Raw genomic sequence first — 23,352 nt, 5'->3', positions numbered from 1 at the left:
TAGTTGAATACTTAGTGGATTTCGGTAATTTATGGGTATGAGAAAACCAGAACATGAAGGAAAGCAGCCTTACAGATACAGATGCAAACTTCTGCCATGGAACTGTTGGGAACCCTGTGGAATCACAGTGGGGTAGCACATGCAAAGCCATGTTGAGGTCTCTCTCTTTTTGAGAAGAGATAATAAATTGCGAAAGGTGTCCTTGGCTGGGTGTCATGAGCAGTAGAGCAACATCTTCCAGAGTGGCTCTTGGACAGCAATGACTCAGTGAAACTGAACTTCTGAAGTCTCTTTCCTCTCCTTCTCTTGCCCTTTGTTCTCTGGCCCTCCCACTCAAAAAAGATCACAAGCATTGGGAGCTGAAGAGTGGTGAAAGGAATGTAGTGTAGAAAAAAGTATTTTTGTTTCCTGAGCAATCTACAACCTACATGAATGGGAACATTTCCATGCTTTGTATCTTGTCCCAGATTCAAGGAGGCTTTCTTTAACTTCCTAACAGACAACTCCATGCATGTATGTGTTCCTATACGTAAGTTAAACCTGTATTGAGATGTTAAGTCTTACTCCTGCATTTAGTGTATGGTTTTCATGGTATGTTGAGCAATAATGTAATTTTTTTATGCTGATTCTAGGAAATGACTAATGTTTTTTATGGTCAGCACTGTATTAATATCAGTTACTATGAAAGCTTTTCACACGATATAGTTTTGGTGGTTAGTACATTCCTTAATTTTGCTGTGAATGTTCCAGTATTGTCTTTTTGTTTTCTAGGATGATCTTGCAAAATGAAGGCCCTCGATCTCTATTCAGAGGGCTGGGTCCTAATTTAGTTGGTGTTGCACCTTCCAGGTGAGTACGGATATGCACAATAAATGAAATACATTAAGGGATTTAAGGTTTATTTGAAAAAAGTCTTGCATCTGCAGTTGTAAATACTTAATTGGCAGCAGGTAACCTTTGGTTCCTGGGATAACTTTTTGCCTGAGGAATTGAGCCATTTATGTACTCCAGACCTCCAGCTGTCTCAGCATTTCTTATACTATGTGCTACTGTAGTAGTATTTACTGTTGTGTACTATCCCTTGTGCAGAGTTTTGTCCAGTTAAAAAGAAAAATTTATAAGGAATTGCACATGTAAACTACAAGTTTGGATCTTGGAAAATACAAAGGTATACTTAGCTTTCAGTTAATCCTTCATCTTCAGGAAGCAATTATGTGACTGTATCCTCAAAACACTGGGTCTTCCTTTCTGAGTTCTGGTGAAGCACTGCCTGGTGCTCCCCTGCAGGAGGAGAAAGCCTGTTCTGAAACTTCAGAAAGGTTGAGACATTGGGTATGATGACTCACCAGCTGTCCCAGAGAAAGCAGATCCAGCAGTGGGCTGGGCTCCAAAGGGTACTGGGGCAGTGCAGGGCTGAGGATGTAAATCTGATCTAGTTGGCAGTGGTGTTGCTATTGTCTGTTGCTCTGCATCAGCAAAAATACTCCAGCTCCTCGGCTGGTGCTGGCAGGCAGAGAGGAACAGATCATGCCAGAGTTTGAATTTATCCTTACATAGAACTGCTAGCTGAAGTTCAGTCCAAAAATAGGAGAGTACATAGGAAGAGTACAGAAAAAAGCTGTGTAAAAGTAATATAATTCTTTAGGCCTGGATGAGGATACTTGAAGTTGTTTCCTGGCTCATAGTTTTTCTTCTCTGTTTAGGAGAAGAGCCTTTTTGCAGGGGGAATATATTCCACAAAGGTTTTATTCTTTCCTTGACTTAATGCCCTGCTTTTGTTTGTTTGTTTATTTTGTTTGAAGAGAAAACATTCCTATCTCTTGCACACTGTTGGAGAGTATCCTAACTTTTCTGGTTTGAGGTACTGGGATGTTTCTGAAAAATATTACTAAACTGAACTTTAGATGTGATGAGATAATGTTCTTTAGATCCTCTGCATAAATAAGAGAAAAACACAATGAAGGAATTAGATTATCTTTATTTTAGCAAACTTTTTTAAGGATTTGGGAATATCTGAGGTATTTTCTGATCACTAGATTAGCACCAGTCTTTGGAAAAGCTGAAGTAAACCCAGTAACGTTTTTGTTCTTGACACCTATGGGATGTCAGCACTTCCTAGTCTAGAGAGCCTGTACTTTTGTACAATAGACCAGTCTGTTCTGTCAAATCTTCAATATTGATATCACTTTAATAGACATTTTTACCCAGGAATGGGATCCGTTGCATAAGTGTCTATCCTCCATGAAGAATATCCTCAGCTGAAAAAACCAAATTTTTTTCAGTTAATTATATGTGAAACCTTCTGTTCCCCTTTGGTTCTTCACCCAGGTGAAATACTTAGCTTGTTGCCTCCCATCCGCCATACCAAAAATGTCAGCTTGATATAGTGTGCAAAACTTATTTATAAGCACATCTTTATTTCCCTCTGGCTGATTCTGTTTTCAACCAGTACTTCATTTCAATTAAGCATTAGCTAAGTGGATTTAACATCAGCTCTTTGTTTAAATAAGCTGTAGAGAAGCATGTTTCATAACACATCCAGTGTACTTAACTGAGTACAGGTTCCATTTTAGAAATTACACCCACAAAACAAGCACTTTATCTTTTTTGTAATAAAGAAAAACATGTTTGCACAGCTAATGATGTTAACGTTCTGCTCGGGAAAAGTGGCACATTCATTTTTTTCTCTTGCAGAGAGGTGTCTGTAGATATAAAACAACTGTGTTACAACCTGAAATGTGAGGTTTAGATGTGCTTAAAATAAGTTTTTTAGCTTTAATGACCAAAAGCAAGCATTTTTCATAATATTGAATGGGGATGCTGACATTGTCTGGCTTTGTTTTGATACCAGCTCACAAACTTGATTGTAGCACAAGTTTACAACATTTTTCATGGTGTATTCAGAGACAAAAATCAGTCTCTATTATAAATACAGAACTCTGGAAACAAAATGTGAATTGCAGCTTCACAGCTGTTCTAGCATTTAAAGCATAAATATTTATAACCACAAGTTAGCAACTTTTAAATCTTAAATGCTATAGTGATAAGAATGTGGTTTTTGGTTTTTTTAAGAAGCTACATACTTGCTAGTTCTCTTCAAATTGTCCTGCTCTTTGAATGAGTTTAGGTCCATTAGAAGAAATTTGTTCTATTATTAATGTTGAAGAATACTGAAACTTTTTTAGTGTTTTTCTTCCTTGGCTGAACTTCCTAGTGTCACAAAAATCACTGCCATATTTCACACTGTCTGTTCTTCCCGTCACTAATTGATAATTGGAGCTGTTGTCTGGGGGGAAAAAAAATTCAAGTGTCATGTTTAGTTTTTTCTTTTCCATTCCTAGTATAGTCCCACTATACTAGTTTGCAAGAGTTAATCCTTGAGTAGTTCTTTACTGAGGAAGGAAGCTTTAGCCCAAGATAATCTTCAGTCAGTGAAGTTAATGGCTCTGCTTGTTAAGGATTTTGACATGTTGAACATAACATAACTTGGATTTTGTTCTAATTTTAGAGCAATATATTTTGCTGCTTACTCAAACTGCAAGGAAAAGTTGAACAATATTTTCAATCCAGATTCTACCCAGGTACACATGATTTCAGCTGGTGTGGCAGGTAAGGATCTGTAACTTTTTAGCTTCATCCTACAGTCATATCTGCAAATGAGAGGTGACAATAAATATGGAAAAAACCCCAACAAAACAGAACATGTTCAATAATTGAATGATGTCTTTTTAGTGGTTATCTGCCTTGGCCTCTCATTAAACAGGCTCTCTAGAGAATTATATGCATGAAACTCTACTGAGTGATAAATAAGTGTGTGTGAGCAGTCTTCTCTAGAAAACCTGCATGCCTGCTTTTTCAGTTGTAAATTTGTGAAATGAAAAATGTAACCTTTCAAAACAGTAACTTGTTGCTCTGTAAGCTATAAACATTGTTTTCACTGACTTCTGGTTTAATTCTTCTTAATCAGTTTTTTTATCACCACTTTCTGCTACGGCTTTGTATATTTGACTTATTTTTGTCTTTCAGAAATGTGCCTGCAGTTATTTGTGTAAATTATATGTAACACTCCCCCCTCCTTTGTTCATATACCAATCTGTGAGAAGCTTGCTCTACCATTAAAGAGTCAGAGAAGAGCAGATTTTTCATAGTTTTCATGTGTTTTCATCTCTGAAGAAATAATTCCTATTTTATATCTGCAGTGTAACTTTGGTGTATTTTAGCAGCTACCAATATTTATTGCTCTATTTGTATATTTTGTGCTTTGGGATCATTAACAAGGGGGAGTTAAAGGCAACTGAGCTATGGTCATGAACTTGTGCTGGGAAAATCAAAACTTGGGCTGGCAACACTTTATCTATTGTTGCCTGTGCCTTTCCTGCACAAAAACAAATTTTCATATTTTTTTTATAGGCCATGGGCACTTCACAGATGAATTCTGACAATTTAATTGTTGAAGTTTCTAATTCCTGTCAAATTTTACAACCAGTCTATAGAATGTGAGTACCAGCAATCTGGAATGGACTCACAGAGGTGTGATGTCAGAGTAAGGAAAAGGATTGGTTTTCTATTTAATGTTTGCTAATAATCTGATACATAAAGATTTTATATAGCATATAAAATATAAGTGATGTTAGCTTTATACCTAAATGACTCTAATGTTCATCTCTGGCACATGAAATGTTGTGGCAGGTTTTAATCTTTAAGGTGTAAGAAGAGCTCTTTTATTTCACCTGAGTCAGACAAGGACAATGCAGGGTTTGATTTTTTGATCATCCAGAAGTGTGTGTTTTTGTTTGTAGGTGAACAGCATGGGGAATGGGATGGAAGGGGATTTAATGAAGAGTTCATCCTAATCAGTTAATTGCGTCAAGAAAAATGAAGAGTCTTCAGGTTCTTGTCAAGGGAATAAAACATGTCTTTAATTTGGGGGCAGGGGGAAGTGTGGGTGATATAAACAAGTCTGTCCTCAGTTGAAGACAAATGAAGGTGCTGAGTGTTCCTCACCTTTGGAAGTTCCTGCCCTCATTCTGTAGTGAAAAGTACATTTATGGAGATGTGCTGCAGTGCCTTTTCCTGAGTGTTTGCAGCCTCAGGCTGTAGTTTGTCACGGAGCTCTGTAGCGACTTCCCTTCCAGAAGGTTGGTTGTGTGCGTTTGTATGTACAGCTGCAGGACACTGGGGAAATGGATTTGAGCCTTAATTGCTGTTTGCCTTTTTTTACTTTTGTGTACAAGTTTTAACATTGAACAGCTCTTGGGGCTGTTAACTTCCTCACACTTCCCAGGTTCTGCAGTTGTATTTCTAAACCAGTAAGTGAAATGGAATGGTTGGTGCAGGTTCACACCACAGGTCTTGGCACTGTACAGTACAGAAATTCTCAGGTTCTTTGACAAACAACATTTCAGTTCTCTGTTCTGGTGTTATTCTGATACATGAAAAGGACTCTGCAGTTAAAATTAACAGTGCTTTCTTGGGAATGTGCTAACCTTGTTTTGTAATTCTAATATATTTCAGAAAATGCACTTAAACCAGCTATTAACAGTTTTACCTGCAAGGTTTGTATTGCTGTATGATGCAAATCACCTTAAAGAAATGGCAAAATAACAGGGGAAGGATCAAATATGAGCTCTTATTTGGCTGACAGGTTAATACAGAAGATTGTTGCAATACTTGCTTTGGAACCTAAGATTTCAGAATTGGCAAGGTGGATAAATACTTCAGAATTAGCAAAAAATAATCAGTATTGGTGTTTTTCTTTTTCAGCTGCCATTGGTTTCAGTAAGGAGTTGAGTAATTCAGTCTTAAATGAGGGTTGTTGTTTTGTTGGTGGTTTTTTGGTGGGTTGGGTTTTTTTTTGATATGACCTTGCTGTTTCGTAAAGTCTAATACCTAATTAGCATGAAGTGGGATTTGCACTTGCAAAGCTTTTCCTGTAGGTTGCAAAATACAGTAATGATACAAAAATACATTTTAAAAAAAACCAGTTGTAACATTGTTTTATTAAAGTACTGCAAATAGTGAACTTCGGTCAACTTTAAGTTCTGTTTATTTGTATCGTGCTAATACATGTCTCAGGCTAGAGTGATGTCATTGTTAAATAAGGATTGTTTCATGCACATGGCGTTTTTGGGAGTGAAAAGCTGAGCTATAGTATTTTAAGCATTTTTTCTTTTGTTGGTTGGTTTTAGGCCTGATTCTTCTCAAAATGTGTATTTATGGTTTTAAGATTCTTCTACTAAGTTTGTTTTATCCCAAGAAGAATGAATTATTTACATATTAGTAACTGATGCCTTATGCAAATAGAAATGAATGCTGTCTTCTTGCTGTGCTAGTTTCTAGCATATAGAGCACATCCCCTTCATACCTAAATATATCTGTGTTGACATGAAGAAGTACTCAGCTACTCCTCAGCATATCATGGTTCTCTTTTTGCAAACCAGGGCAGGGAATATATCTGAACTTACTACAAGACTGAGAGTGTTTGCTTGTGTGAAGAGTGTTGATTTCTGGACATTTCCAAGTTGGGCTAAATTCTCAGATTCACTATAAGCTCTGCCTTCTCATTGCACTCAGCCTTTCTTACCACAGAGAAGAAAAGCTGTAGAGAACTGAATGATATACTTGATTCCTGTATGGCTTTCTTGTTTGCTTTTTTAATGATTCACAGCCTCAATCAGACAACATGGTTGCAAATCTGCTGCAAAACTACTTTGCCTTGTATGCTGTTGCTATTTTTTCTAGAACTTTACTGTCAAACCAACCCAAATGCAGATTTTTTTTTTAAATTTAAAAATAATTGGGATCACCTTATTGTAGACACATTACTTTTGTAAATTTTCAGTACTATGCACACAATTAATTCATACCAAATAAAATGCATATTTAGTTCACTGACCTTAGAAAGCTGGATTTCATAAGGCATCTATCTTTGCTTTTTCAGTCCTAAGACTAAGCTAGCTTTTGTGAATAATATTTTCAAGGGAGTGGGGAAGGAGGAGGGTTCACTTGTAAATTTGCTATATAGGTAAGTATTTGGAGATGTAAAATTAAACTGCTGCAAATGAGCAGAAATTTCAGTACTCAGTGCATTTTACACATCTATTTTAATATCTGTGGCCTGTTTTGATTATTTTTCTTTCTTTTTTTCCTAAACTTTTACCTGCAAACAGTTAGATCTCCCAATAATTAATTGACAAATCCTTCCTCTGGGATTCGATTTGTACACTTTGTGTCTGATGAGGTCACTGCTTGTTGTTATGATACAGAAAAGCCTGTGTCTATTTTAGGCATTTACTGTACATTTCTCCCGTGAAAAGAGTGAGATCGTGTCATCTCATGCTCCCCCTCCGCAGGTCACTTCCTGCAGCAATATGGACTAACTTAAACCTCGTGAGTACTGAACTGAGCGTCTCTTGCAGCCTCTAGTGTAAGAACCACACATTGGGTTTGTGATATCTATTGAATAAACAACATACGGGGAAGGCACTTCTAGCTTGAACTCAGATGATGTGCGTTGTGCAAAGACATCACTTTTCATTAACTCTGTTTAGAGTGATTTTTTTTTTTTTTCTGTGCAGTTCAGGGAAAGGTAGGAAATACCTTTCAGTGAGAGCTGCTACTGTACTTAGCTCTGGCTAATTGAAAGCCCCTGCTGGGTTAAACAAGGCATTTTGGGGGTTTTTTTCCCCAGTGTTCCAGAGCTGCCTTTAAAATGCTGCAGCTGATATTCTGTGTTGTCACGTTTATTTCAAAGACCTCTTTTCTTTTTCTTTTTTAGTATGTGTATATAATCTCCTTTCTGTCTCTTTCTGTTTATTCTTTTGGTTTGTTTTTATTTTACTACTTTGGATTTTTAATTCATCATTCCATGTTCACATGCGTCTGTATCAATTACGTTGGCTTATAGATTAAAAAGCACCAACCCTATCCTTTGAAATATGATGCATAATAGGAATACCTGGGATCTTACCTGTCAGTAGCTGGGATAGCTGAAAAAGTAGATTGAGGTAATCCTCTCTGAAACTGCAATATAATAAAATAAAACATATAAAACTACAGGAGTTTGTAATACTGCTAAATTTACCTGTACTTGTCATGAATCGGGAATCTTTCTTGAGGATGCAACTCATTGATAGGCATTGTAAAGCATTATAAAGATCATTGAGGCTTTTAAAAAGAAAAAAGGAAACAATTGATGGAGCTTCATGGCAGTTGTTGAAAGCCCCCAAACTTTGTTTTAACAAATATTTTTGCTACAGATTTTCTGTATTTAAAAACCAAAATTTATCTTCTTAAGGATCCCAAATGGTGTGTTTCATGGTTTGGAGGGCTTTCCTTGGTGTCAGCATCACTCAAGTCTTAATTTATTTTTCTTCACTAACTGCATTTACTACATTAGCTGTAAGAATTGACCTGTAGTCATCTCATCTTGAAACCTGAATTATTGAAGGCCCTTTGTTTTGAAAACTTTGGTCTGAATTGTCAATTTAGACTTATGACAGCCCTGGGGAAAAATATTGGCTATGTTGCTGAGTGTCTGATCCTGCTGTTGGAGGTGCTGCATTTAAATAATGCTTACAGTGACCCCAGGAGTGCAGTTTTGAGTAGAGTAGGGGCTGCATCCTGTGCCAACTACTTTTTGCTGGAAATTTCCAATATACTTTTCCCAGCCAACCTAGAAGTATCAGGCTGCTGCTATGGGTGAATACAGTCACTGCTGTCACTCAGCCACTGCCACTGATGGTACCTATGCGTTGCCTGTTTCAGATTCAGGATTTGAAGAGACCCTTATTTTGAGTTGAATATGAAGGAGAAAGACTGTATGTTACGGTCTAACAGTAACAAAATTCCAAAACATGCAACTTAAATAGGAATGCAAAAGGCTTTTTGGCTTTATTGATTTGTAATTAAGAACTAGGAGTGACTTAAGAACTAATTTTGGTTTTTAGAGAAGTCTTTCCTTGAAGATGTGTTGGTAGGGAAAGTGAGTGGTTTTTCCCCACCTTATTTCAAATCCTTTGTTGCAGTTCTGTGCATTTTCTAGTGCACTTCATGCCACAAAGATTCTGATTGGAAGTCAAAGACAATTAAAACTTTATTAGTGCCAGTGTAAAGAAATAAAAACATGCAAGAATGAAGTTTCCTTTCAGTGTAGTTGAACTCAGGCTCAAGCACTGTTGGAATCCGTGGAGTTTCTGTGACATTAAATGTCAGGTCAGACAGGCTCTGGCTACTTGAGCTACAGAGCCTGTTTTGCACGTGGGGTGTTTTAAAAACATCCCATGCTTTGTATGGCAGAGTAGTTCCCCCACTGCTTTGAGTTTTTTACATTATTATTTACCTTCATAAAATAGAGATATAAAACTCTTGGCTTGTTAGGATTTCTCTCCATCATATGAACGGTCTGTAAGTACTGAGATAGGAAAAATGAGTAGTGAATCAGAAAAAAAGAAAGCCAACTCCAAACCTTTATTATCTACCACAGGAAGTTGCTTAATTAAGAAGTTTGAGTCAGTTTAAAAATCTGTTTAATCAGAAGATTGAACAGAAACCTCCAATCTGTTTTTATTCTTTTGGTATAGAAAACCAGCTCAATCTTAGTAGCTGCCAAATCTGGTAATTTTTTTTCAGAGCTTGAACTGAAAACCATAATGACCTGTTTAAGCTTTGGGGGTGGGCACAGATCAAACCTTAGAACAGTTAAGATCCCCTGGCATTTCCAAGTATTGCAGACCTTTGTGTGCAATGTAAACCTAGATTGTGATTGAACAGGAGTAAGATGTATGCAACCAGTTCTGCTAAATCTGTTGGCGTGAGCTGTTACTGATCTGATAAACGAGCTTATCAATAGCCTGTTGCTGGATAAGTACCATACCCCAGCAAAGCACTGACTGAGGTAACTCTGTCCTTCCCCACACCCCCAGTCTGTCCCCATGCAGGAGAGCAGCATGTCGTTGTAGTGATATACCAGCCATGTGTGTCAGAGAGCAAGTGTCTAAATTTATCATCTCTTGCCTGGCCATGTTCCAGCTTTTCCTTTTTCCTATTCTCTCCTGCAGACATGACACCTCATTGATGGTGCATGTGTGGTATTACAGCTCGAGATGATTTTTTAAGTTTTACTTTTTTTCAGAGCTGCCTTTCACTCTGCTTTCTCTCTCTCTCTCTCTCTCTCTCTCTCTCTCTCCCCACAGTTGTGCAGAAGTAAGAGTGATTCTTACTTCTATTTTTTTTCTTTTTTCCTTTTTTTCTTTTTTTTGTTTCCTTTTTTCTTTTTTCTTCTGTTTTCTTTAGTGGACTGAAAATCAAAGCTTTAACCCTTGGCCCTTATGCAAGCCTGAGTAGTTGCTGTCTGTCTGAACAGTTAGAAGTCATAGTATTTACTTTAACAATTTAAACACTCATATGCTTGTAAAAGTATTCCAAGGCCAGCCAACAATCTCTGCTTTGAATACTAAATAAAAGATTAGCACTCAAATTTAACTGCTCTTTATAGTTCAGTATTAAAAGGTCTCTTAATTTACAGTAATAAATGCCTTTTAACTGCACCAAAAGTAGTATTTATTCAGTCTGCATGCTTTTAAACTCGGATTGTATTTCAGGTAACAGAGTAAATTGAGACAATGTTTTATAGCATTTCAAATTGCTATTGCTGTCTCTGCAACTCTTATTGACATTTTTGTCCAATTGGCTGATATTTGTCTAGTTGGCATTGGTGTTCTGTGGTGTCAAAACAGGGTTGGTATTAGATAGGCAGAGAACTGTACTTAATTTGGCTTATTTTATATGGGGCATCTCTTGCTAAGAATGAAACTTACTCAATATTAATGTAAAATTTAAAAACAATCTAAGTGTTTATTGGCTGTATGGATTGACAAAATGTCAGTAAAATGGGGACTTTGGAAAAGTCAGTATAGTCCGAGTTTTTGCATCCACTGTACCTTACTGTGTGCATTTGGAGCTTAGATGCAGCTGTTCCTGTGATATTATCACATCTAATTTTGTTCTTTTTACATTTTTTAGGCTTTACTGCGATCACAACAACTAATCCCATTTGGTTGGTAAAGACACGATTGCAGCTTGATGCGAGGTAAAGTGGCAATGGGAAACCTCACTGCTCTGATAAGATTGTACTCAAGTGTTGTTAATCTGTTCTGCATCCCAAAAGAGAACGAATTCTTAAACATTCAACATTGCAAATTTGGAAAGTTGATGCTGGTCTCTCTACAAGTTATACTATCATTTCTCTCTATTTTAATCCATTCTGAGACATGCTTGAGGCACTGTAGTAGACTGACCAGCAAATTTGGGATGAAATTCAAGGTTAAAAGTCTCATTAAAATCATGTTCTACCAATATGCTTACATTTTCATTGAGTAATACATTCTCTTTAACTGTTGAGCTAAATATTCCTGAAATATGGATTAAGTATGATAGCAAATGTTTAGAAAAAGGCCTTAGACATCCTCAGGGGCTTTTTGTTGTTGTTGTGGTGCTTTTTTTTTTTTTTTACATACAATGACTTCTAACTTATAAAAAGGGAAGACTTCTTTCATGGATAGAAATACAGGAACTGCCCTAATGTGGGATAGTCAGTAAGTTGTCTGGACTTGGCACAGAATTTACTATAGAAACTGCTTATTATAAAACTTGCGATGAAAATAGAATTTTGTGCAAATAGAAAGGAAGACAGACCTCTATATTCCCATCTGTTTAAAACTGTAGGAAGACACTGATATGATTCCATATGATATGTGTCCATATAAGTTACCATAACTCCTTAGAAGGTTTACCTGCTGTTCTGTGCTGTGACTTACTCACTCAGACCTCTGCTGGCACAATCCATGTGCCTGCCCTTGCAGCTGTAGTGAAGCACATCTCATGCAGTGTTGTCGTGGGTTTGCATAGCTGTGTACAATATTTTAACTACTTCGATATGCACAACTCAATTCAGTGAGCAAGCTCAAAATGGGAATAAGCCTTTATTTGCCAAATACTGCTTGAAACAGGTCTATCTAATGAGCATTTTCCTTGACATCAGCAGTGGCTTAGTTCAATCAAATAACAGCTCCCAGTGTTGTCTTGGTTGCTGTGCCAGTTGTTTGCTGAGAGCTGTAATGCTGAGGGCTGCTGTTTGAACTCTTGGCCACTGAATGCTGTAGAGCTCTTTATTGAGGCAACAATTAAGGCAAATCCATTATGCAAAAGGAAATGGTCATTTTTCTCATGAGTCACTGACATTGATAGCCCATTTGGGAGTCTGTTTCCAAGCAGTTTAGTGCATTATTGCATGAGAACTGGGGAGGCCTAGAGCTGCTCAATGTTTCTATGGGATACTTTTTCTTTAGTCACTGTGTGAAGTTTGGCTTGGATTCTGTGTAATGCTTTACCTGCATTTAGTGCTGAAGGCCTTTGAGGGTTTCATGTTCTATGTGTTCTTAGCTGTATCTGACTTGGAGCCCCTCAGCATTAGTGCTAGGTATTTCCTAATTGTTCCAAACAGTTGTTCCAAACATTGTTCCAAACCTGTTTAATTATTTTCCAGTCTCACTGGTTGCACCAGTTGATATTGGACTTGTTGTCTCCTTTTTAGGAATCGTGGAGAAAAGCGAATGAGCGCTTTTGAGTGTGTCCGCAAAGTTTATCGCTTGGATGGTTTTAAAGGCTTTTACCGGGGAATGTCCGCTTCCTACGCGGGCATATCTGAGACTGTTATTCACTTTGTCATTTATGAGAGTATTAAGAAAAAATTACTGGAGTATAAGACTGCTTCTGCCTTGGACAATGAGGATGAATCAGCAAAAGAAGCATCAGACTTCGTTCGAATGATGATGGCTGCTGCCACCTCCAAAACATGTGCAACATCAATAGCATATCCCCATGGTAAGTGGGACATGTGCAGCTGAGACCCTGAGTCAGATCCATCAAAGGGAGTCTTCTCAGTGAGATTTGTAGCCAACTTTGGTTTACTTGCTCACAAAATACTTCCCTGTCTAAATACCAGATTTAGCAGGTCAACATGAGTATAGTATTCAGAAATGGAAGTGCAGGGCCTTTTCATAGGCAGTGTGTATTTTGCCAGGGTATGGCCCAAGGTACTCAAAGAGGTACTTTTTCAGTTGGAATCTTTCCATATACTCAGCAATTTTCCATAATTTGCCAGCAAATTCTTGTCCCCCTTCTAGGGAAACAGGCTGTCTAGTTTGTTTCAGTTGGACTTGATCTTCCTGCAAAGTAGTTGTCTATACATTGTTAATGAACTGAGTACTGGACCAGTGTCAACTTTGGAGCTAAAATGTAAGCCCGAGCAATTGTCCTCTTCTGGATTGTAGCTAAGAAAATCAATTTGCCTTGTTTAGTCAAGTATCTAATACTGCCAAAAATGTAACTCATTCTGTTCTTACAGATACTTGGTTTGCTACTTTGTTCGTCTTCCTCCTCCTCCTTTAAAAGAGGAGTTGTGAGATTGAGAACTTGGAGAGGGGGATTTTTGTGTAAAAATCACTGATTGGTTGCTGGGAAAAATAATTAAAAGTGGTGAAAGTAACCACTCATTTTTTCTTTTTTCTTCACTGGTTTTCTTTGTACAGAGGTTGTACGAACAAGACTAAGAGAAGAGGGAACAAAATACAGATCTTTCTTCCAGACACTCTCTTTGCTTGTGCGAGAGGAAGGGTACGGCTCCCTGTACCGAGGTTTAACTACACACCTGATCAGACAGATTCCAAACACGGCTATCATGATGTCCACCTATGAAGTTGTAGTCTACTTACTTGATGGATAGCAGTGTGACAAGGCTTTCTGGAAGAAGGTGGAAGATTGAAAGACTGGAGTGGACCACTGAATGTCAATGCCAATGTGGTGGGCAAAAGGAACGTTGTATCAGGAACTAGCAGCTGTGGACAAAACAGAAGGTTGATTGTGGGCAACTCTGAATAATTTTGCTGCCTTTGTGTGGTCTCATGTCAATGTGACAAATGGGAACTGCCCCATAGGGAATGCCTTCATACATCTCTTAATTCAGAATTATTCCTTTATTTTCATCTGTTAATCTAGACAAAGCCATTGAGTCATCTTCAGAGACCCAATGGGTGAGGGAGGGGACGTGAAACATGTTCCTGAGCAGCCCTATTCACTTCTCTTAGTGATTGCTCTCAACTACATCATTTTTGTTCTGTTTTACTGCACAGTAACCTGTTGGAAGAATGGGCAAGACAGTACTTTTGTAGCTTTCTATACCTGAAATTTCCATTTAGTTGCTCTGAAGATTCATAAGGAGACTGAGGTAGTAGTCAGTGTGTAAAGTTTTCCATGTTGCTACCTCAAGACAAAATATGGTGCAGGGACCCAGAACAGTTATTTCTTCGCTACAAAAGGTGATACCTGGTGTAGCTTTTTTGTTTGGTTTTGATTGTTCTTTTTTTCTTTGGTGTTTGAGCAGTGTTGTCGGTTAGTGAGAGAGGGTCTGACTGTTCAACTCTTCAGGTTATCAGTCTCTTAATGTTGGTGTATGTGGACTTTTAGTCCTGCTGCATCATCCTTTTTCTTTTCTGGAACTTATCTTAAGTAAGAGACGCCTATGAAACACTGTCCTGTATCATCAGTTTTCCTTGCCAACCTGTTCAGGTCACTCACACAGCTAAGGAAGAAGTTGCTGAATGCTACTTTATAACCTTTTTTAAGGATTTGTAATGTGATGAGAAATCTCAACTACTCCAGCCTCCCATTTGTGAAGACAGGATTCACTCAGATAGTTTCAAGCTGCCTAAGCACAAGTTGTATTACCCTTAAATGTCTGGCAAACCTTGCCTTGGATTACTAGTATTTATATGGGAGTACTGGGGGGAAATGCATATCACCATGGCTAGGGTGACCAGAAAGCAGAAACCATTTGAAGCTGTGATAGATCTTGTCAGTGCAGACAGGCTGTGTGCAGAAGGATGGAGAAATTATAAATGAGATTTTCTTGAAAGCATTCCCCTTGATAATTACTGTATCACTTCTGTCAGCTTGAGCCTGTGTACTGAACTCCAGCTGACAGTATAACCTTGTCCTCCATGTTGTCTGATCATTCAGGCATTGGTTTTGTTCTGTAAGCCAATTGCAAAATAATGCCTTGCATTCAGCAGTGAGGTGTAGCTGGTTTATTCTGTCATAATTTACAGAGTTTTCCAAAATCATACAACTGGAGTGTCAAGCAGTTTAATGTTACGGGAAGTTTTACAGCTTTCCAGACAGACACCTTTTCAGTCTGCATCCATTATCCTTACAAGGAAGATGATCGTTATAAATTGGGGTTAATAGCTTTCTCCGGATAGATGCTGCTACACTGGCATGGACAGAACTGTGCTCTCAGCTCTTCCAGTGTGGTACTTCAGTACACTTGAACTGTGCATCATGTGCAATGGCTTTATTTTATGAATGACTTCTTATGCACTTTGTGGCCTTCTTAGGGCTTATAACTTTTCTTCCTCTTACTGATTATCTGGAATCAAACTGTGTTTGAAACATGCAGTTTGATTTTTAAACAAAGCATGTGGTTCGATTTCTGTGTAAGCTGTGCAGGAGTTTATGCTGTAAATCCATAGCATCTTTGTGGCAGTGGTTCTGTAGGCTCTATGTAAAACCTCAAAGCTTGCAGAACAATCAGTCTGGGTTTTTTCTCCTTTGCTTTCCTTTATTGACCCTTGTCATGTTCTCCACACAGTGTCAAAGTATTTGAGTATTTCATGTAATTCTCTGTATTAATTGCTCATCCTCTAAAAGCCACTCATAGCAAGTACAGCGACCTTGCAGTGTTGTGTTGACTTCCCTGCTTGGAAAATGTTCCCTTTTTAAAGACATAGCATGGTCTGAGGTGTGACCATGGTGAACCTGATTGTCTCAAAGAAGTGAAAGGAGTGCTTAAATGTGTTTTAAAGTGAGCTTTTTCTAGTGGTCTCTCTAGGAAAAGACTGGAGTATTTGACTGACCTAAGCCTTGATGCAATGCTTTTGTTCAGATAAATAAATGCAGGAATAGTGACTTACTGTAATTCATGTGATGTAGAAAGTGAGTCACTCTTCAGGTTATCCATATTACTCAGTCACAGCCAAAACTTAAATTGGCAAAGACTATACTCAGCTTTGGAGTTGATGAATACAGTGAACACTTGGAGTAGCCTAGGCTTCATGAGTTTGTCTCCTCTGTTTGGATACATTGTCCCTTGGTTCTGTGTTTGTCTCCCATTCCTGGGTATTCCCTGGAATTCCCTGGGTACTGTGTGTGCCTTTTCTGGGTGAAAGCAGAGCCCCTGGAGTTGATAAGTAGGACACGTTAACAAGGACAATTGAATGTAGGAGATAACAGCTAAAAGCAGACAATCGGCTTTATTACTCCACCTCTTTAAAGGGTGTTCCAGCTTTGTTTTAAACTTCAGGGGTGATTGTTTTGGCTTCCTTTACATAACCAAACATAACCCCAAAATTTCTTGGGATTTTTCATTATTTTTAAACTACAAGCACCTGCAAAATTACCTCTGATATATTTCCCAAAGATCTTTGAATTATTTATATAGTTTTCTTGATATTTATTATAAAAACTCAAAGGGAATAACAGGACGCTTCATTCAGTAATATCTTTAGCTACAGAGCTGAAAGCAGTGCATTTAAACTTTCAGTAGCTTGGTCATCATGACTCGTATTTGGATGTCATGTATTTATGTCAGCCTTGTCTGTGCTAGAGGAAAGGATTTGTGAAGGGCTCCCAGTGGTTAATTCGTTCCTCATTTCCCTGGCTGTGCTCGGAGCCGAGGTTGGTGCGCGGCGGGGCCGGCAGGTGGCGCGCCGCCCGCGGGAGTCGCGGCAGGTAAAACCATGGAAAACTGATGCCGGGAATGCCGTCCCTGAGCCCCTCCTAGCCCTGCAGCGCTGTGCGGGAACAGGCCAGGTGTGCACGGGGAGATCCGCTGTGCCTGGCCCAGTTTCTGCTCTGCGTGCTTGGAAGTGGGTAGTGTGAGGGAGCTGTGGAATCTTCTGGTTGTTGTAATTGTAACCGAGAGGTCGCCTGTCCACTCATCCATTAACGCTGGCCCTATGTTATTTGTTTACATAACGCACTCCGCATCTTCCCATGCTGATTGAGATGTTAATGACAGCGGATTGTTTGTTTGTTAATGGCAGTTTCTGCTGTTCGGTTTTTCTTATGACACCTGTAACATTCCTCAGACTGTAGCATTGTAAAAGAATGCTTCCAGAGACAAAAGAGTGAAGAGCCTTTATAAATGTTGCTTCCTGTTTAAACTGTTCAAATTTGGAAAACAAGCTGTATGCTGAAGTGTGCCTAGGTAAATGTACTACTTTTTCCAACTTTCTGTCTGTTAAGACTGAGTTATGTAAGTTTTTTCAGTTCTTCTATTTAAGAGTCTGCCTACCCTGCATATGTGAACATAACTATGCCCTCAGAGTCATAGCTAAACACTCACAGATGACAGATGGAGAACACTTCAGTACTCATGTGAGGTTTGCTATTATTCTTGCATACATGTAGTTGGCTGTAAATGATGTGCATTTACTCTGTATTTATATAGTTAACTTTTTGTTTGGATTGCTTTAAACTTCAAAGCAAATTAAAATTATGTGCTTCTATTCAAGTGTTGCCTTCTGTGCTAAACTATATGCTCTTTTTAACCTTTTAATTTTTCTATTATTGATGCACACCAGTGCCTGGATAGTTGTGATTAAAAATGAAAAATTCATTAGGAGATCCCAGTGAATCATTTTATCTTGTGCCATTTTATAGTAGCTGAAAATAAGGCGTGTGTATTGTACCTTTAATACGACCTTTTTGGAGGGATTCATGGATGACCTAAACTAGTGGTATGTGTTGTGCAGTTGGATTTGAATACGGGGTCCTGTCTGTCAAGTGAGATTCAGGAACTGGTGACCACAAAACTCGTGTCCATTTGAAGTGCCAGCTAGCACAAGCTACTGCTGACAAAACTGATGGGGCAGTAATTCCTTAAAATACTCAGAGTTAATATAACCAAGTCCTTGAACCTGACACATTGTTAGATATTTATATTGTTTTTCTTACAGTAGTTGGTGCTTGATCTGAAGTCTGTCCTCAGCTTCCTCACAAATCATTCTGCAAATGCATACGTGGGGTTTGTTTGGTGACTGTGCTGTTTTTCCCCCTCAGTGTGTGTTCTGGAACTGAATCTCTGCAGGCTCTAATATGGAGGCAGGCTGGATGTCTGATTTGATTCTTACAGCTATTCAAAGCTACTTGAAAACTTGCATTAAATCAGCACATCTGTGATAACTTTTTTCTTTTGGTAGGTGTTAATGTGAATTGCCCTTTACCTTGCTGTACTGTCTAGCTCCCAGGCCAGCCAGGCTTAGAGGTGATCAGTCCTCTGGAGCCAGTACAGGCAACCAGTGTGCTTATCCGTGACACATCTGAAACTGTGCCTCTAACTGGCGTAGCTGGAATCATCTGTAATTGATCTTTCACTTTACCCTCCAAAGGAGGCAATCTGGCAGGGCAGAGCTCAGGGTAAGTCTGTGGGGATGTTTTGATGTTCATACTGCTTTACAACCGCTTCTGCTAGAGGGGTTATGTTGAGTTTGCCATGGTCAGAAAGGTTGTGTGTAAAATGAAGTTGTATTTGCAGTGCTAATTGGTTATGACTTGGCATTAATGCAGCAGTGCAGTCTGACAGAGATGCAGCCTTAAAGCATGTGAGGCTTGACAGTGATGTCTTTCACAAAGGATAGCCCTTGAATTTGCTAATGCACTTACACTAAAATAAAATGTACTTCCAAAGACAAACACTCATCTAGTATGTGCTGCTGCCATCCACTGTGCTCTGTGCTGACTCAGAACATCCTTATCTTCCTGCACAGCTTCTGTAAAAGGCAGGAAATGCCAGGACTGGAATCCAGTTTTCATGAGCAAATTGATGCAAACAAAATGGTGTCTTGAACTGTGAAAGACAGATTGGAGCACAGGAGCTTCTGTTTGTGTAGATGGAATATTTCAAGGGATCTTCCTAAGACTGGGCTCACTACTGCAGAGACACCTCAGTGATGAGGTTGTGTGAAGCTGACTAGAAGCTTTCCAAGACAAGGTCCAGATGGTGAAATGCTGATTCTGGGTAAACCTCTACAAAGGCAATGTTTCCTCCATTATTTGTGGCTGTTTGAAAGTTGGTAGCTTTTCCTAATCCTGCTCTTTAGCAGACACTGGGGATGGGACTGAGGGAGTATGTGTTGGAATTGTCTGGAGTGTAACCAAAATGCAAACCAGTCTGTTCTGAGACTCGGTCATCCATCCAAACTTCTGAAATAAAGTATGCAAGTGGGGCAGCAAATACTTTAAGGATTCTGTTAATGTAGGAGTTTCACTATGTAATTAGAGAGTAGATAACATAGAACCTGTATTTAAAGGGGAAAACAATTAAAGAGGAAAACTATAGGTTCATGTGTCTGTAGCAGAGTTCTAAGTACATCCCTCTTCTGCAAAGTATGTTACAGACATAAAGGTAACTGGCCAGTAAGCAAGAATTGCTGGTGTTAAAATAAGCTGATGATTATTTGTGATTGTCTGTATTTCACATGAAGTAAATGCAGGAGAGCCAATCTATATGGGGTTTTTGTGGAGCTATGGGATGTGAAGCCACGAAGGAAATATCTTGTTTATTCCTACATGGGTAAGATCTTGATTAAAGATCAAGTGTTTTGTTATGGGCACTGTTGGATTGCTGGTGAATACTGCGTGTTCTGGGTGGCGTCTACTGAAGACTTTGACAAGAACTGGTCTTGGTATTGTGAAAATCATTTGGTGTGGTCAAATTTTTTTTTTTTTTCTTTCCCTATATATATGGATATCTTTAAGCAGTTCATCACTTTAACTGAACAGTATAAGTTATTGTGTTGGTGATCTGAATCTGTCCTTGTCCAGTGCCACATGATGCTTTTCTGGCAGCAGTATATTTGTCAGTGTCTGAGGATTGATAGAATGACATTGTCATATGCTAAGATGTTAGGAGAGAATATATGGCTTTCATAGGGAATGTTCTGAGCTGGTTCATCCTGGTGCATTCCTGTTTGCGTGTAGTGAGGGAGAGTTTCTGCATTAAGCAAGGATTTGGGGTGTTGACTGGGGGAGGTGTGTGGGCATTGTAAAGTTTTCAAGGGAACTTGGTGAGAAGCTGTCCTTTCCAAGTTACAGGCTGAGAATTTCACAAGAATGCATAAAAATCTGGAAGTTGGACACATCTGAGTTAGAGCAATAGAAAGCAGTATCCCTGCCATAACAAGAGAAACAGGTAAAAATAGAGTGAAAGAAGTGAGCAGGTAATGTGATTGGGTTTGGTTTTATTAATGTTTTTGTGATTTCAGGTTAGATGTGTAACAATATTTTTAAATGGAAAAGGTGTCCCCTTTGTCAGCAGTTCTCACCCAGAGGAAAAAAGCTCTCCAAATACAACTTTGCAGAATTTTTATCCCGATTTAGCTGTGCATGGAGAAGGTAATATTATGGATACTTTTCAGGGCCACATCAGACTGTGCTATTTCTAGCTCCTCAGGACCTCCACAAGAATGCCCAGCAGAAGTTTTTCTGTGAACTCAGATCACTCCCCTCTAAAGAGAAAAGGCCAGTTCTCCTAGGACTGTTCTATTTCTCTCAGGATAGACTTTGACTAAAATGAGCACCAGCAAGAGCCTTTTGGATATGGATGCTGAAGGGAGAGCACACCTTCTGACAGAAGGTGCTCCCCACTTTCTGTAGTTTATCCTTTGGATAGGAAAAGGAAGTAAATGCTGAAGAAATAATAACTCTGTTCTTGCTAAGAAAGCCCAGTAAGTGTGAATCTGTTCCCAGAACTGGGTCATGCTTCAAGGAATTCTGTGAGAACTCACAATGGATTTGCCTAGGTCTTCTTTCAGTCTGTCTGGGAGCAAGGTCTGCTTGGGGAAGAGTTTCCTTCCTCATTCCCTGGAAATAGCTGGAGACAGATCATGCTTTAAGTTAAGACTTTCACTGCCCACAAATGCTTTTTCCTGCCAAAAATTCTTACTGAAGTCCAAATAACTTTTTTTTCCTCTGTCTGCTAAAGGCAGGCAAGCAGAATTTGTTTCTAAGCTGGTACGTTTTCATTACAGTTCTCAGTTACTTTCATTCTGTCATTTCTGGAGGTGTTTGTTTCCCTTCTGTCTCTCCCAGAATGCAGCTAGCAGCAAAAGTTTAGAGTTCTGCTATCCTGCACTGCCACTGTAAATGTTTCTGGCCTTTGCAGGGACTTGCAAGTTGATTTGGGGAGCTCCAGCTGGATTTGTGCGGGATATGCTTAGAGACTTGGAAATATGCTTTGAATTACTTGAAACAAGAATGATCTATTATCATTCACACATTTTCCTAAGAGACTACTTGAGGGGAAATACTGAAAAATGACAACCATTCAGCTCTGCTTGTAGGGTGGTCCAATATTATTCCCTAATTCATTCAGGCAACAGACAAAGATTTAAAGTGCTTTATTTGCAATACTAAAAATTAAAAAAAAAAAATCACAAAACCAGTATGAAAAATATTGACCTTTCCCCCTTTGGGAGAAGAATATGTGCCCTAGTCCCTAATTGTTATAAACCGAGGAGACCATTGCCAAAACTTTATAGCTTGGATGTAAATGGAATATTGCCTCTCAAGCAGGAGCAGCTTAGAACTGTTAAAACCACACACACACTTGGCCACACAGGGCTGAACCAGTTAGAGCCAGCATTCCCCAGAGCTCAGGGCAGCCAAAACTAAACTTTCTTCCCATCACCTTCTTTCCCAGGGTAAAAAATTGTTTCCTTATGGCAGGGCAGGGACACAGCTGGAGTGGTCCTCAGGTATTATTGGGTATTTCTGTGGGACAGCATTCTTCTAATTCTCAGGATCCGAGCTTTTCACTTGGGCTGTCACTTACCTCACCCTTCTCCCCCTCCACAGAAAGGTGATCAGAATTAATTTGGGAAGGATGGGATTTTTAGAGATGACAGACAGGGAAAGAGGCTGAAAGCTCAGTAAAAGTATGAGAATTCTGGCTTACCAGGAAAGACAAAAAGATATGACCACCCCCTCCTTCCCAGATAGCTCGAGAAAGATTAATCTTTGTGAAACTTTGAGCTTTATTAATCCCTAGCTGTGGAATTACTTCTGTTATTCAAATGGAGAGTTGGCAACATGTGGTGGCAGTATATGCCAAGCTTCCTATTCCTGAAGAGGAAATAAGATTGGGATCCAGCACTTCCTAAAGAAGGATTCAGGCAAGGAGACAGCATCTGGAGAAGGCAGGGAGTTTCAACTGCTTCTCTAAGTCCCTGAGATGAAGAAGGCTCTGAACTGAATTCAGCGTTACACAGTATATACACCTTACTCAGTTATATCCAGTCTTTCCAGTTTACATGTTCTGGAAAAGGAGTAGAGGAGCTTCCTTAGCACCTGGTTTCTCCTCCTGCATGTCCACATGCAGCCTTGAAGGGCGATGGAACAAAGCTACAGTGATTCCCAGGCCTGCTCTTTGCTCAAGCCAGACACAAAAGTCAGAGGGGTAAAGGGTGACTTTAAACTGTTAACAAGGAACAAAAGCTGTGTAGCTGTCCTCCTGATTTGACTGCATCTATTTCCTAAATGTTTATTTCCTGATGTGTGTTTGTACAGTTTTTCTTTCAGTTGTAGATTTTGATGATAAAAGCAGTAATGGATGGAGAAAACAGGATTATCTCACTAGGTACAGCAGTTTTTCTACAAGAGATCTGAAGTAGCATTGCAAAAAAAGAGCTTCTAACAGAAACATCCACAAACATCCTGAGCCCATAGACTAAACAGCATTCTCAGGACTGAGCAAGAAGCCTGGCAGTCTCTGCTAAAGTCAGGGGTAAGAGTGGAATGTCAGCAAAGTCACCCTGAAAAACAATAGGTGGGCTATATATAAGAGAAGGATAAAATGGGTTAGGCTGGAAGGAGCCTTAAATTCATCTTGTTCCAACCTCCCTGCCATGGACAGGACACCTCCACTAGACAGTTTTTCATACTGAACCTGGCTAACTCACTCTTTTACATGAAATTAAGGCAAAGACAAAGGAAAAGAATTGAGGTATTAGTCAGCTGAGCTTTGCATAAGGAAAAATTAATTACCAGCTCACTCCACTGCAGGGAACAATTTAGCAGTAGTGTTGTCAAAATGGTTTATTATGCTTAAGTAGGTATAGAGATCTTTCTACAGAAAGGACTGATGAGGTGACCATAATATAAGGTGATTTAAAACCTCACTGTCAGCTATAGTCTCCTATGGAATTATGTTGAGAGAATTTGGATTATGATGAACGT

At 39.0% G+C, this 23,352-nt stretch overlaps 1 protein-coding gene across 1 annotated transcript in view; it reads left to right on the top strand.

The window, feature by feature from the left end:
- Positions 1-17,629, top strand: part of SLC25A36 (solute carrier family 25 member 36) — a 30,309-nt gene extending 12,680 nt beyond the window's left edge. Inside the window, exons 3-7 of the mRNA XM_042041772.1 lie at positions 772-849; positions 3,509-3,609; positions 11,023-11,089; positions 12,593-12,882; positions 13,590-17,629. Coding sequence (XP_041897706.1) covers positions 772-849; positions 3,509-3,609; positions 11,023-11,089; positions 12,593-12,882; positions 13,590-13,783 — 730 coding nt within the window. The 3' untranslated portion in view covers positions 13,784-17,629. The remainder of the gene's footprint in view (positions 1-771; positions 850-3,508; positions 3,610-11,022; positions 11,090-12,592; positions 12,883-13,589) is intronic.
- Positions 17,630-23,352: the final 5,723 nt, after the last annotated feature.

The sequence above is a fragment of the Corvus kubaryi genome, unplaced genomic scaffold (genome assembly GCF_017639235.1).
Source record: "Corvus kubaryi isolate FWS band 111438036 unplaced genomic scaffold, C.kubaryi_AGA036_p1.0 37397, whole genome shotgun sequence".
Classification (NCBI taxonomy): domain Eukaryota; kingdom Metazoa; phylum Chordata; class Aves; order Passeriformes; family Corvidae; genus Corvus; species Corvus kubaryi.
The sequence above is the reverse complement of the archived record's forward strand: the minus strand, read 5'-3'. Positions and strand labels throughout refer to the sequence as shown.